Source organism: Tiliqua scincoides, chromosome 1, assembly GCF_035046505.1.
Source record: "Tiliqua scincoides isolate rTilSci1 chromosome 1, rTilSci1.hap2, whole genome shotgun sequence".
Taxonomy (NCBI): Eukaryota; Metazoa; Chordata; class Lepidosauria; order Squamata; family Scincidae; genus Tiliqua; species Tiliqua scincoides.
This window is the reverse complement of record NC_089821.1, coordinates 267011450-267027659: the sequence shown is the minus strand read 5'-3', so window position 1 is coordinate 267027659 and position 16210 is coordinate 267011450. Positions and strand designations below refer to the sequence as shown.

Here is a 16210-nt window from a genome sequence, read left to right as displayed (position 1 = left end):
ATGCACATATACAAAATAACTAAAACAAGCACATAACTCCCCCTATCAATGTGTATGGACCAGTGGCTCCCAAACTGTGGGTCTGTGGCCAACCAGTGGGTCATGACCCAATTTTGAGTAGTTTGCAATATTGTCAAGGCAGATTAGGCTATGCTCATAATAATACAGGTATTTCATCAAAGTTAAACAACCTGCAACATAGGACCTAATGCTCACACAGCTCTGCAACTTAACTTTTCCTCCTTCCCCCTTTCTTCATCCCTTTACTGCTACAGGTCTTTCCCCGTATTACCCCATACAATTGCTACATGGTTTTCAACAGGGTAGGTGGTCTTTGGTAAATTTGCAACCAGTTTAGTTGCAACAAAGCTTAATGGCATATTTAGCATCAGGGTTAATCCACATTTTAGCCATGGTCTTAAGAGTGGGAAATGCAAAACAAAACAACTGCTATCATCTTCTTCTTCACCCACCTGGCTCCAGGTAACTGCTCTCATCATCTGGAAGACCAAGATTGATGCTTGATGACAATACGGCCACAAAGCCTTCTCTAAACTCATCAAAGTTAACCTAGCAGAAATGACAGACACTGTTCAATTCCACAGCAAGAGGAAAACTCAGTCTACCCACCTAATTTATCCACCTGTGGGAGAAATTAAAATGGGTCAACAGGGAATAAGATGATATCAGGTTCCCAGCAGCTCTCCTTTGGTCTTTTAAAAACCTATCATACGTGGATAACTATCAGAAATATATATATATATACACATAGATATACACATAGATAGATATACACATAGATAGATAGATAGATAGATAGATAGATAGATAGATAGATAGATAGATAGATATAACTGATCAGAAATATATATATATATCAGAAAAATATATATATATATATATATATATATATATATATATATATATATATATATATATATATATATATATATATATGATGGCATTTCTCAAGAAATATAAAATTTTGTACCACAGAGGCTCCTATAGTACTCCAATTTGAACAAGACACCCCTAGTTCCTGCAGTTTCCTTGGTAATGTTTGAAGGGCACTGCAGGAACCTTTTTGAAGGTCAAGATCACATGGGGTATCCAGGTCAATGTAGAAATTACTCATACTGTCAATGGGAGAGGAAAAACACTGGTGTACACAGCAACCATATGATCCCAAAACTCTGATGCTGCTGTTTGGTTAGTAAGAACAGAGCCTTACAAAAAACTCTGTTAAGGTTTAAAATCAGTCTTTGATTCCTATCTGCGGTGTAATGGAGGACCTCAATGTGATATTTGTTTCAGAGCTCTATAGCTTAGAAATCAGCAAACTATAGTTAACAAGTTAACAGTCAAGGATTTTATTAATTAGGCTTCTGATCAACACGTTATTTAGAGACAACACCTGATCATGGTTAATGGGATCCAACTGGGAGACTGAAGAACTATAGCAGCAACAGTAAAAACATTTGCATCTTTGAGCACTGTGCATACATCCTTCTTCAATTCTGCAATTGTCAGATACCTCACATTTATCATCAGCAATATAACATTTCAGCTTTCATTCCATTGTGTTGTGAGCTTTCCCAACACTGCTGAGCAGAGTTAGGTACGAGGGCATATGAGATTAGGGATACTTCCATCTCTCTCCTATGAAGTGGGGTTGAAAACACAATAGTGGCTTCTGACAGCTGCAACCAAGCAGTACATCTCTATGGTCAAAAAGGATTCTTTTGCTACTAATACAGAATGGTGATGATGTTGGAAAATTTATCTTGCCATCCATTCACTCTTCATCAACATTGTAACTCCTGCTGTTATGTGGTTTCTCTTTAAATAATAACCACCTTATTTAAATTTGATCTTCCTCATACTGTATGGGAGTAACAGTATTGTAAAAGGAAAATTTAAATCACGGTACATCTTTCACAGACACCCACACCTGCCTTGTAATACTATGTCATGTCTGTACAAAGTTGATTTGAAAACATGTAGAAAAAGCAGCATATAATGTCTAGAGGGTAGAGCCCCCATTAGCCTGAAGGTAACATCTGAAGGTCGCCAGTTCGAGGCCACCAGCAGCTCCATGAATGGCAAGACCTTGAAGCAGCTGACAAGCTGAGCTGAGTTATTCCATTTGCTCTTTGGTATGAGGGAAGAAGCGTCTTGGCTGCCCTTCAAGTGAGAGGTGAAGGAGCTGCTTACCAGCCAGCATGGGAGGCAACTGAGACCAGAAGTGATACCAGACCACAAAAGATCCATCTGAAATGTGCGGTTCTTGAAAGACAGAACCTGTCTGTTATTGTAAAAATCCCCTTGGGGGTTTAGAGATAGCCTGCCTATGTGAACCGCTTTGAATAAAGTCAGAGGAGTAATCCGATGACCAGAAAGCCATATATAAATACCAGTATTATTATTATTAAGTACATAGGGTATCATAAAACAGGCACTGAATAGAACCAGAAGTTCATAGCAATATCCTAAGTGGATTTATCAGTCACATACTTTTCTTGTTCCTTACCACAAGAAAATGAATTCATTATTTTTGGCACTGTAAAGATGCTGGGAACACTGCACAGTAGAAGCTAACTGTCACTTACAACAATCGCTGGATCTTATATAAGAATGGGAATGATTTACAGCCCAATCCTGAGCTGCCTGGCACCCAGAGGAGCAGTGCTGCCAAAATGGTGACCACTGCATCCTGTGTTCTCCAGGTGGCTGCCAAAACTCCTCAGGGAAGGGGACAGTCATCCCCTTCCCGTAGGTAAGGGAGCAGGCCCCACAATAGGGTTACTCAAGTTTGCACCAGCTATTTAGCCAACGCAGAGTTGAAAGGCCCCACTGTGGGCCAGGAGGCCCAACAGAGGGTTCTGGATCGGGTGGAGCAGAGCTCTCCTACTGCCCGGGAAAGCCTCTCCCTCGCCCCCACTCACCTCTCCACCACCTGGAGCTTGTCCCTTGCTCCAGACAGCAGGCTTCTGGCCAGCACTGAATCAGTGTAGACTGGTGATGAGCTGACACCAGTGCTGACCCGGTGCTGAGTCTCACCAACATGCCTTACGGCATGTTTGTGACACTCGGCTCTGGTGGAGGGCCAAGGCTGGGTCTTCAGGATCGAGCCCTTACTCAGTTCAAAAGCACAGGTTTTGTAAAAACACAAGAGACCTTGCTTCTAGCTTCTTGTAAGTGTCATGTGTCAGAACTCAATTTAGAAAAGGAGAGAGTAATTGATAATTTTCTACTGAATCTATGGATGACTGTGAATTCTCCTACAAAGGATATTTATCTGCTCTAGAGAAAACAAGCCCACACAAACAAAAGCTGGGCTTGGATTCATTGCCACATGGGCAACAAGTCAAGCCCTGCTTTTGTCTTTGATGAGATAAAATGACTAGGATAGCGCTTTGCAAGTACGGGCATGTTCATATAGCAGCAGATGGAATAGGCTTTTCGTCTACTGTGTCCACCATGATGCTCAGGTGCTCAGATCATGATGCTCATGATGCTTAGATGACATTCTAATGCTCAGGAACAGCAGAATTTGAAGGACAAATGGTAAATAGGCAAGTCTAGTGGAGTCAAGATTCTTACCCCACCTCAAAGACCCAGACATCCCAAGGATCATAGACAGAGGTTTTAATCTCAAGGGGGTGGGTAGGAGAGACTCAAGTTTATTAGTAAAAGCTAGGAAAGCATATCTGCATGTTTGCAGTGCTGAGGTCTAACAGAACTCAAAAAGCTACAGGACTAGACAGGAAGAACAAAGGAAAATTTAGTGAATGGATGCAAGCAAGAAGAGAAAGAAATTTTAGTAGCTGACAGTATTCAGGTGCTGAGGCTTTGAAGCTACTTACTCTAGCAAAATGATTGTTCCCTAGGAGTGTTTCCAGGAGTAGGGGTAGCTGTCTCTCCAGATGCAGCTTCCGGCACAGTTCTGTCAGCTCCTCTTTGTCCAAATATCCAGTGCCTGTGGTATCGCAGCTGTCATAAACGTCCTTGAGTTGGGACACATACTTGTTCTCTTCTTCATCCATCCCATAGTCTCTGGAAATCAACCTGAGAGAAGCAAGCCAGCAGAAGAAAACAGGGCATTCAATTGTCTCGGTGTTAAGAACCGACTTCCAATTCCACTCTCCACTTGTTTTTGTCGAGGTGGACATTCCAAAAGTTTCTGCATCAGTGGGAAATGTGGTATTCAGAGAATGCCCTGCTTGTGAGTAACCCAGAGGCATTTTATTTTTAAAATATTCAGACCCACTCCTCTTGCCAAAGGTGGCTATGGAAAGGCAAAAACAAATTATTTTTAAAGGGAGCAAAAAACATAGTATCCCAGTAATATTATCCAACCACCACCATCTCCCATACATCACTGCCCCCAAAAGCTGAGCAAAAAAGCCAGGTTTTCACACTATGCCTAAAGAAATGCACAGTGGAGGCCAACTGATCCTCTACGTAGGGAAAGCATTCCAAAGAATTAGCACTACTTCCAAGACACACTGGCTGGTGTTCACACGCATGAGAAGGAATACAAAATTAATACAGATACTGAACAAGGAATTCATCATTTATATGAACCCTACTCTTAGTGGGTGTCTGCCAGCTGACCATTGTGAGAAACTGCATGCTGGACAAAATAGACTTTTGATCTCATCCATCAAAGGCTGCTCTAAAGTTCTTGACCAAGATAGAGATGCCACATTGGCTGTCAATACTTAGATCCCCTTGCTTTATCTTTCTTCACTATAGTGTTAGTGAGGAGAGAAACGGGGATTACCTGAAGCACTGGGCTCTGCCAGAACATTCCTTCTTATACAACAAACTGTTTCTAACCTTGTTGTTTTAAGTGGCCAACAAATATTCTCTCTCTGCTCCTTCTGCAATACTGACTTCATTGGGAATATTATCAGCCAATTCAGGTCATACAAAATCTTTAGTCTCACAACAAAAACACAGCTAGTACAAGTTTCAGAGGGAATAGACAAAATCTTGTTTTATAAGGGCCCAATCCTATGGAGTGCGGCCAGCTCAAAACTGGTGCGCACTGCTGCAAATGTGCCATAAGGCACATTTACGAGCATTACCGCTGGCCCAGCGTGAGCCTGCACTAGGACAGCACTGGTTGGAGGCTGACAATCCGCTGCCAGGTGCTCTGTACAAAGCGCCTGGTGGCAGAGAAGTAAGTCGGGTATGGGGGAAGTGGGGAGGAGGCATTCTGGGGTGGGCGGAGGGCAGGGGAAGGTGTGGCAGGGAGAGGGGCGGGATGGGACCAGTGAAGCTAAGCTTCACCGGATCCAGAGTCCTGTGTTGGGCCTCACGGCCCGATACAAGGCTTTTTGATTCTGTGCCAGCAGAAGAGCTGCCACAGAGTTGAATAGCCCCATTGCAGGGTTACTTCCCTTACTTGGGGGAAGGGGCAAATGTCCCCTTCTCCCAAGGAGCTGCCACTGGCTGTCCAATGCGTGCAGGATACTGCAGCAGCCAATTTTTTTGCGCCGTGGCAGCCCCGCACACTGGGCAGCTCAGGTTGGGCTGTAGTCAGCCCAAATTTACAAGTACAGCTTGTTGATGCAATACATCAAAGTAACAGATGGGGTGGTGCACACAAACACGGGACTGAATCAAAAATATAAATACTGAACAAGGGCTTCGTCATTTACACAAACAAACTTGAACTCCTACCACATGCTACTTTTCCCCAGGCTCCAAAGAGAACTGGTCTCTCATCTGCTGCTCCAGGATACTCCTGTGCCAAGACAACTTGCTAATCTTTGGGATCTGTGTTGTTTTAGGTGCAATTGCTGGATGTGTTCCAATTTCAAAGTGCAGCACAAATTAATGCATAAAATTAGAATGTTAACAGCTTGTAGAACATGAGCAATCCTTTTAAAATGTGCTTATTTTCTGGACTATATCCTATTAGCCAATGCACTTCTCTTTCCATAATCATTTTTTCCTAACGAGTTAAACATGATGCAGCCATTTTTATCCAGAAAAGGGAAAAGCTGGTGAAAAATGGAACATGAATGAGATTCTTCCACAATCGACAAACTCCTTGAAGATTGGCAAGGCACATTTACACTCCGTAGAGTCGAGAACTCCCTAGTTGATACTCCTCTAAAGTATCCCTGGTTGGCTTCACGATAGTTGGCACTACAGCTAGAAGAGAAATTAATTCCACCTTCAAGCCAACCCAGTATTGCTGTATAAGCATCATTCTCTGTGCCAAAGATGATGTTCAGACAATCTTTAAGGTCTTGAAGACAAATTTGATGAGATGTGGAAAGTTTGTTCTCAGCTCTTTTGTTGTGTCATTTACTTTGGCCCCAGATCTCTTGTTTAATGGTTAGGAAAATAGTAAACCCAATATGAGTTACAGAGCAGAAATAAACCAAAGACTAAATTATGAGCAAAGTTTCAACCTTTTCTTTGAATTACAAATTTTAAGCATATTTTTATGGAACTCCAGAAAGAAGAGCAAGAAGGGAAGGGAGAAAGCAATGGCCACAGGAAAAGAAGTTGTGGGAAAGTCAGCCAGGGATGGAAGTCAGTGGTGTTAATTGCCTATCCTCTCAACAACAGTCCATCTTTAAAATACTTTTTTACAAACTTTCCAACCACTTGGTGGCATTCGGCTTAGAGCCTATAGCAATAGTTCCAAAACTGTGAGCCACGGCTCTCCCAGGGAGCTGCAAAAACCAGACAGGGGAGCCGCAGAATCCTTACAAAAACCCACTTCCCTTTATAATGAAAAGGATCGTAGCCCTAATGGAGAGCCGTGTTCAATAGTCCAGTAGATCAAGGGAGCCGCCAGTTGAAAAAGTTTGGAACCACTGGTCTATCGTCATTCCTGCTCTTCTTCCCACCATTCTGTTACAACTTATTTAGGTCTCTCCATTTCTTTAGGCTTGCACAGGACTTTTCAGACTGGGGTGTCATGACACCCCAGCCTGTGGGCGCTGTCCTGTTTCCCATTAAGGGGTGGGAACAGCCAGGAGGTAGGGAGGAGGCAGCGGCGCGCTTCCACTAAACTGGAAGCAGAGCACAATCACTCCATTTTCACTTGTGGAACATTGGGAAGCCCTGCGGACAGCCGCGCAGGGCTCCCCGCACCCCCAGAGGCTGTAGTAGGCTCTGGTAAGTGTACCCAAGCCCCTGCAGCCCCCCTGAGCGGTGCGATCCTGGGGATCATGCTGCTGCCTCCCCCCCCCCCCCCGCAAGTACTTACTGTGGCTTTCAAACTCCCTGGGAGTTTGAAAACCGCAGGGCTAGCAGCTCTCTGCTGTTCTGCATGGGGTCACTGTGTCACCTTCATTCTCATAATTCCAAACCTTTGGATCACACAGCATAATACTGCCAGCAAGGATGCTGAGTACCCATGACTTGGAGATGGATTTTGTTTTTGTACCTGCTGTGACTGTTCAGACACTGCAATTATTTGCATTGTCTGAACAGCCATAAGAAACACAGTACCCTTCAAGTGTGCCACTCAATTAGGCAAGCAGGAATCCCTACTTGCAAAAAGATTTACTTGTAAATAGGTGTCTCAGCTTGCTACTTGATAGTAAATTAGTGCGTCCACTCATAAGTAAGCAGCTTTGATTCACCTCTTGTTCCTCTGCTGCTATTTGCACATAAGTGCAGGTGTCCCGCCGCGTCTGCACATTCAGTATCTACGGTTTCACCTATCAGCAGATCCAAGGGCCCTCCCTGTGCCCATTACTTTCATTTTCCATTAGAAGCAATGGAAGCACAGGTGCTTCTCGCTTAAAAAGGAACATTTTTGCTTCGCTGAAGAACACAATGTGCAGGCAAGCAGCCTGCATGGTAGAGAGAGACTAACAGAATGTTAGCAGGAAGCAGGACAGTTCCTGCTTTCTGTTAGTGTTCTGTTAGTCCTCCCCATATCTGTAGTTTCCGTATCCGGGGGTAGGGCAGGACAGAACCCTGCAGATACAGGTGTGATGCCTGTACTGCATATAAACTAAGTTCAACAGAATCAAACGAGAGCTGAGACAGAGTAATACATAAAAGAAAATTAAGTGTAACCCCACTAGAGAAGTTCTGTCTTTGTTGTTAAGGCTTGGAGTAAACAGGTGGGAAGGGGGCATTGCAACTGTGCTGTTGGAAATCCCTGAACCCCCCAAATTCAGCCTCTGTTGGAGACAGTACTAAAGTGGATGAACATACATCTGATCTTGGCTTCTTAATGCCAACAAGTGCAAAATCCTCAAATTCATTTTATAGAGAGTTCCAATTGTGGTTCACACAGGATTATCTGGGCCATGATCTCAAATGCTCTTCCTAAATTAGTAGAGAGGAATGTCTCGGGGGTCTTGCCATCTGCAAGCCTTAATGCAGCTCTGGCTCTGCATTTAGCACAACAGAACTATTAATATGTAAGCTTCTGCAGCAGCGACAGCTCTTCTGTCCTACTGCAGTCAAGCATGCAACCACCTGCTCTCAGCTGTCACCACTGCTATAGGTTAATTGGGCTGGAAGCAAAGAGGGGAAAAAATGAAGAATTCGGTATTAAATTAGCAAGATAAACATGAAGCAACAGCCAGGAAAACAGTATTGTACAAGCATACAGGTTTCGTACGTACAGAATAGCTGTAGTACAGTTTTCAGAAACTACATGCATTGGTGGAAAATATATTTGAGGAGCACATGGGATGGCAACCTTGAGAATGATCAAAGACTTTGATTCTAAGTGATGTGTTCAAGTATCACCCAAGCTGCAGGTTTAATTTCTTTTAAAATCAGCCAGCCAGGAATCTGTTCATAACCTGCATGAGTAGGTGGGCAATCTCCATGCCATCTCTCTTAGCCAGAAACAATGCCAACACTACAAAAATTTCCAGTAATTTCAAGGATGCCACCTCATCTAACAAGACAACTCCACGTTCATTCTGAAGGCTAACAGTGTTGCACAATTCAGGCTTGGAGCCTTTAAAAAAAAATAAATCCTCCACCCATTCTGGCCTTGCTGGTGTTGGATGCACATTTAGCACGGCTATGAGCACATAGTACCTTTAAGCAGACCATCTCTAATACATAACAGAATACACAAAAGATGTGGGAGTGTGTTCCACATACTCTGCATGGTTCTCCTTGCTCCTAACGCAACATGAAAACCACCACACAACAGTGATCCAGAGACTAACAGCACTCTAGTAAGTAGGTTTTCAGGCACTTGGTAAAACTGTACAAGCAGACTTGAGGGTGGAGGTCAGAGAAAAGTCAAGCAGAATGCCTTTTACAACCGTAAGCCCATTTAATGGATACTAAGGGAATTTTCGCTACTTAGACTTTATCCCTAGTTGCCCAGATCAGCTTTTCCTGTTCATTACCAACAGTCTTTCCGGTTTCATCTAAGCTCTTTTGTTACTACTCAGTCCATTAGGGTCCACCCAATCCTATCTTACAGCTTCATGTCATCAACCTGCTTTGAAGGTACTTTACATTGTGCCTTTCTACATGGCCAGAGCATAGCAGCCTTGCATTTATTTACACTCTCATTTTACATTGCATTTCTATTCCAGTAGGCTCACCACTACAGTCTTGCTCCCAAACTACGTCATCCTGGAATTTTTCGGTACTTGCCAAATAAGGAAATCGAGCCATTGACAAGGGAATGGGCTCCATACACTAGCCCTGAAAGCAGCCACACAACATATGAGGGTACAATATATTTGTGGGTTATTACAACTCAGCGATTTAGTTATGTGATTTTTCTCTGTAAACCGCTTTGTGAACTTTTAGTTGAAAAGCGGTATATAAATACTGTTGATTGATTGATTGATTGATTGATTGATTGATTGATTGATTGATTGATTGATTGATTGATTGGTATATTGTATTTCGGCTTCTGAATTTGAGCCGCAATCATGCAAAGTGGGGGAGAAGAGGAAAGAGAAAGCAGGCCTGTATTACCAATTCAACTATGCTTCAGTAAGTTTCCCTTTTTCATGGAGAACAAAACTAACATATTATTAACTCTCTGAACAAATGTTGGCAGCAACCTGAGCAGGACAAACTTCCCTGCTTCAGTCATAATGCACCAGACCAGTTGATCACATTAAAATAAATTAGTTCCCAGGTCAAAACATGCCATCACAGAGGAACACAGTGTTTCTGACTCTGCCAAGTTACACTTCTAATGTTGTCAGCAAAGCCTGACTTGGGATTCCTGAGAAAACTGTTTTAAAAACCCTTGGTCAGACATCTACTTTTTTTCTTTCTGTGAAAGTTATTTCAGGGGGGAAAAAATGAAAAATTCAGTATAAAACTAGCAGGATAAACATGAAGCCAGGAAATCAGTATTGTACAAGCATACAGGTTTTGTATGTATAGAATAGCTGTAGTACAGTTTTCAGAAACTGAATGCATAGGTGGAAAATATACTTGAGGAGCACAAGGGATGGCAACCTTGAGAATGATCAAAGACTCTGATAAACTAGGACATTAAAAAACCCATACAGTAAATAGTACCATAAAGGAAAACATAAACTTAACAAAAACTGCTCTCATGGTTTCTATTTTAATTGCCAAATTACTTCATTCAATGTGGTGAACAGAAATTCTGATCATTTATGTAGTACTGTTATAGCTGCAGTCTTCAGCATATTAACTCCAGAACACTTCAACATTCTTATGAGCATTACACCAATAGAATCTATTGTAGACTGCTTACTTTTCCACTTGCAAAACTTAACATGGTCAAAATCAATTCTAAGTTGGCGCAAACTCTTTCTGCCGGCTGACAAAGTTTTGATTTCTGACCCTGACAAACATTCCAGCTATAAAAACATCTGTCTCTTCTAATCCAGTGTAAACTCAGAGGTCAATAAAATCAGTGGTTCTCAAACTGTGGGTCTATGGTTCACCAGTTTTCACAACCTAATTTTTGGTGATTTGCGAAACTGACAGGGCAGATTAGGCTATGTACATCAAGGGTTAAACAAGATGCAACTTGTGGGGAGCACTGCTGCCCAAACACCATTATCGCCACAGAGGCATGAGCAGCTGGTAAAGTGGAACTTTTTTTTTTAGTTGAATCCTGATGCTAAAAGTTTTGAGAACCACTGATTTAAATAACTGGATTTGAATTTAAACTGTACGTATCAAATAGCCATCCCATTGCTGCAATGAGATAGCAATTCAGAAGAAAGGTCTAACAGCCTAATCCTAACCAATTTTCCAGTACCACTGCAGCTGTGCCAATGGGGCATGCACTGCATTCTGTAGTGGTGGAGCAATCCCAGAAGCCTCCTCAAGGTAAGGGACCATTTCTTCCCTTACCTTGAGGCTGCACTGCAGCTGTATCAGTGCTGGAAAATTGGTTAGGATTGGGCTCTCAGATGCCTCAGATTAAATGAAACTTTAACAAAATAATAAGGAAGCAAGTTCCACCACTGTTGCAATGGTCACTCTGACTCACTTTGGAAAATGGAAGGAGGTAGATTCTATAAACTTGTGAAAGCCATGACCCTTTGGCTAGAGTTATAACCCAGGAATGGGAGTACACCACACAAGCACCAACAGAAATAATTCTTTACATGAGGTACCACAATAGTGCCCTGCATATATTGATAATATACAGGGTCCCTATTGGTTCACATCCAGTAGGAGTCAGACTTGCAGAACTTCCCAGAACTCCACTGGAGGTGCAGCAAGTGCCCACAAGAGGTAGGGCAGCCTCAGTTGACACGCCTAAGTGGTGGAATAGTTCCTGAGAGGGGTACTTCTGGCTCTGCCATTGCCTGCTTTTAGGAAAGCAGCACACACTGTATTGCTCCAGCAAAGTCAAGAAACATGGCCTCATGAGACTGGTTTTTTTTCTGTCACTGTTTTGTTGAGACAAACAAGGGTGTTGGCACAGCCCAGGATCCCAATCCTGTCAGAGGTTGAGCCTGAAGACTCAGAGGCTTCAAAAATTAAGCTGTTTTTGAAGAAAAGCCCATGCAAGTTGGCAAGCCACCACAGCCATTCATTTTCAGTCATGGAAAAGTAATTGGAACTTGTGTGTTCTCACTACAAAACTTTCAAAACAAAATGCAAATAAAATCTTGCATTTACAATATTGCTGAGCCTCTCTGTTCCAGGCAGGGCTGAAACAATGGCAGATGTCTTACTGAACAGAACCAGATGTCAGGTGTAATGAAGAAATTTGATGCTGCTGCCTAGGAATTTGAGGTATTTTTCCCAGTCTTGTTCCAAGTTTGTTATCTTCTGCCTTTCATGTCGACACTACTACATTCTCTTAGTTATGCAACTAAATGCCAAGTCTGACAAACTTACTTTTAACTGGGCATTTCCCAACATTTGCATAGACCATCAACATCAAAATTTTGAAACCGAGCTATTTTTTTAAATGCTCATAAAATACTTTGCTTTTTAGCAATTTATTCTTGATTATATCCAAGAACAGGCTATTGAATCTTAATGCTCATCTTCCATGCTTCTGATATCAGAAATGGTGACCTTGCATTCTCATCATGGACTTAGGTTACAATTCTATGCACCTTGGAGTAACTCCCACTGAACTGAACAGGACTTCCTGCTGAGTAGAAATGCATAGGATTGCACAGTTAAATATACATCATACCAATTTTGTGTATGAAAGCCAATTTAAATTCAGCTGTTTCATGATTTTGTGGACAGTCTTGTGTATGTAAATGACACTTATTGACTCAGTTTGCACTTGTAGAATTACCAGCATAACCGTTCATCTCTAAACAATGCTCTCAGTCAAAATTTACTTGCCCAATATAATGTCTCAAATCATGCAGAGTTGTCGCTTTAAGAAGTCCCACACAGAAATCCAATTCTGAATGACTACTTTTTAAAGTTATTTTGAAAGCTCTTTTCAGTCTTGTATTCAACTCCTGAAGTGAACAGAAAGAGTAGGACAGCTGGCTATCTAGCTTACTTGTTACACGAAATGACCTACTTTTCTCTTTAAACTGCTTTGGTTGGATTCAGCAAAAACATAGGAAACATTAACCTTGGGGCCCCAATCCTGACAAACTAGCATATTTTGAACTGTCCCATGGTTAAGCAGTGAATAAAGTTCACTTTTACCACCACACCCACAAAGCCTCATTCTCCATCAGCCAGAGATTTCACTTCCACTAGAGGTACTTAAATTTCTAGCATGGCTAGAAACAGGTTATGGTCAACTGCTGCTGTTGAGAATGGTCCCTAAGAGAACAATTTCACTAAGGACAGTTACACTAATAACTGAGAATAGTTACACTAAGCCAGGGGCAGGCAAACTATGGCCCAAGGCCAGCCACCAAAATCATCTTGCCCATGGTCCCAAAAACATAATTCAAGTTTGTAATTCTATCTCTATAAGGCTTAGAAGGCAAACCAAGAGTAGAAGCTTCCTTTGAGCATCATTCTCTGTCTGAATATACATCTCTGTGCATGTTGCCCATCTTTTTATCTTAGCTCTCTGGACTAATCAGGAGGTTCATGCATGCATATCAAATGTCCAGGCATTATTGATGGACTCGATATCTGGCCCCTATGTAGAAGAAGGTTGGTGACCCCTGCACTAAGCAAGGTTAAGTGCAACAGAGCCATAAGACTCTGTATTTGGTGCTTGCCTTGTACTCATTCAAACTCTGCACAGAAATGTCACAAATTATAGAAAAAGTCAGGCAATGCAAACAATAGCTGTTAATAGCTATCTTCTCTATAACCATGTGTGTGTACAATACTCTTACATACATCATGCATCTGATGATTATGCATCTAGCCCATAACAATGTAGGCCTTATGGCGCAACAAGTTTCCCGAATGATTAATCTATCAAGTTATTGCCTATTTGTAGGAATCTATGCTTTATTATTTAACACTAATTATTTTATGGCCAGATCTCAAGCACATTTCCTTGGCAACAAGTCAAAAGTTCAACTGAACTTTCATAGTAAGTGTATTTAGGATTTCAGCATGGTCAATTGTTCATTACCCTAATTGTATTAATTGAGACCTCACAAAAGCCCATTACAACCAGGACCCAAAGTCAGAATCATCACTAGGGTTTGCGTCACCTGGTATGGAAGACAAATGTGTCATCCCTATGATAAACCTCCCCCCATGCAGTGGGCAGGGCAACGTCATGGTTTTTTTGGCTATAACTTGATGGAATAGAGATGTTTCAACGTGGTTTGTTTCATTACATTCTGCATGTAATTACGCATTAATTGATATATAACATAATGGTATTATTCAAAAATAACCACATTTTAAAAATTTTGAGTAGTAGTGGTGTCTCCCCCCATGTGTCTCACCTGGTGCAGCCCACACACCCCCAGCAACGCCACTGCCCAGAGTTTTAGGGATGTTAAGAATTGGACAAAACAAAAACACAGCTTAAGGAAGGTTAAAACATGGATCACTCTTGGCATTATGAAATGTAAGACCATCATTCCAATATGGTAACAGGGATGCTTTGAACCTGAGGCTGTCCTCATACAAAGCATGTGCTCTACCACTGAGCTATGTCCCATCTCCTATACAGTATTAAGCACTGTCAAGAGTAATTCACAGCATTGTCTCCCTACATCAAGAGTGATAGCATGGTGATTCAATGATGCCCATCATCACTCCTCATACAGAGATGCTACACATTTACCTGCCCCCAGAAGAAGATTATTTGAAAGGAGAAGCAAGGCTGTAGCAGTGAATCACACAGACACAGTGGAGACACTCTGCAGCGGGAGGATGCTTTGGGCTCATGCAAATCTTACTACTGGTAATAAAAAGTACCTTATTTCTCATGGGACACTAGCCATTCTTTTGTCACACACAGTTTAAAAATAAGAGCTCCAAAAGAAGCCAAAAGAAGAATAAGGAAAGGAAGAAAAAAGAAGAATAAGGAAAGTTGGAAACTTTTAGCAGAGACTGTGGTAAAAAAGTCTCGAGTCAAAATATACGTGCATGTATGCCTAATTTTAAAGATCTGTCCTATCAGAATGAAGTTAACACATCATGCTTTCAGAGTAGTACCACCCAAGTCATGCTATATAAAAAGGTCAGCAGCTTGCAATAGCTTCTTGCAAAACTAAAGTGCCACTCCTTTCTTGGAAGAATAACCAGATCCAGAGGTGAAATTAACGGGTTACTCACACTGGGATGGGCAGGCCAAAAAATGGGTCGAAACAGCACGTATTCTTCAATATGGAGAAGCACCTTTTCCCTCCTAGAAACTGCAGAACCCAGAACCAACACATACACATCCATCTCCAAACCTTAGGAGCTGTTAGTTCAGACTAGTTAAGTGTTCCAGTCTCAAGTGTACCAAGGTAAGTCTGGGTCACCACAGATTTCTCTTTTATTCAGTTCTGGGAAGTGGGGTGGGCTTCATGGCCAGACCATGAGCCCTGCTTGATAAAGAGCTAAGTGGCACTGGTGGTTGTACTTTTTTTCCCAACACATGGAAATTTGAAGAGAGGATTTTCTATCACAGGAACCAGACAAGCAACTGGGAATATTTCCTGCCCTGCAAACTCTTCCACTTGGAAACGCCAACCACAAAAATGTCAGAAGGGAGATTTATGGAACAGCCCAAGGATGCCTCTGCCTGGCTGCTTCCAGGACCCAAACAGCTGCCAGAAGGGCAAGGAAGCAAGTCCCAGCCAGAGAAAAGACAGCAGATCCCCACAGGTGGGAAGGGGGACCCTTCAAGCAGGACAAGGGGAGGCGGTGGGGGCACCACCAACACAGCGGGTGGGGAGGCTGCAGCTGTGCCCAGAAGAGGGCCTCTGAGATCAACGAGGGCAGCTTCTCCTGACCCGCCCCTGAGTGCCACAAACCGCCCCCCACCCCGACCCCTTTCCCCCCAGAAGGCGAGCAGCCAAGCTCTCGCCCTGCTCTGGGCAGCGCCCCAAGCCCGCCTCGAGAGCCCCAGGACGCGCGACAGCTGCAGCCCCGCAGGACACCCACCTCTCCTCCGGGCTGCTTCTCTCTTCGGTCCCCGACGCGGAGTCACAGCAGCATCCTCGGGGAGGCGGGCGCCCTTCTCTTGGCCCGTCCCTTTGTGCCCGTCGGCCAATACCAGCGCGCCCTGCCCGCTGCGTCTCCCCTGGCCCCGCGCCCCGCCGGCTAAGCAGGCGGCAGCCCCAGGCACACTTCTGCCTCGCAGCGCCGAGAGCGGGCTCGGCTCAGCACTCGCTCCTCCTCCGCCTCC

At 43.1% G+C, this 16210-nt stretch overlaps 1 protein-coding gene across 2 annotated transcripts in view; it reads right to left on the bottom strand.

The window, feature by feature from the left end:
* Positions 1–16010, bottom strand: part of NINL (ninein like) — a 55498-nt gene extending 39488 nt beyond the window's left edge. For both annotated transcript variants that reach the window (XM_066625429.1, XM_066625438.1), the window contains exons 1-3: positions 15967–16010; positions 3867–4068; positions 474–570 (exon numbers count right to left, since the gene is read on the bottom strand). In XM_066625429.1, the coding sequence (XP_066481526.1) occupies positions 474–570; positions 3867–4046 (277 nt within the window). In that variant the 5' untranslated portion in view covers positions 4047–4068; positions 15967–16010. The remainder of the gene's footprint in view (positions 1–473; positions 571–3866; positions 4069–15966) is intronic.
* Between the last annotated feature and the right edge of the window lie 200 nt (positions 16011–16210).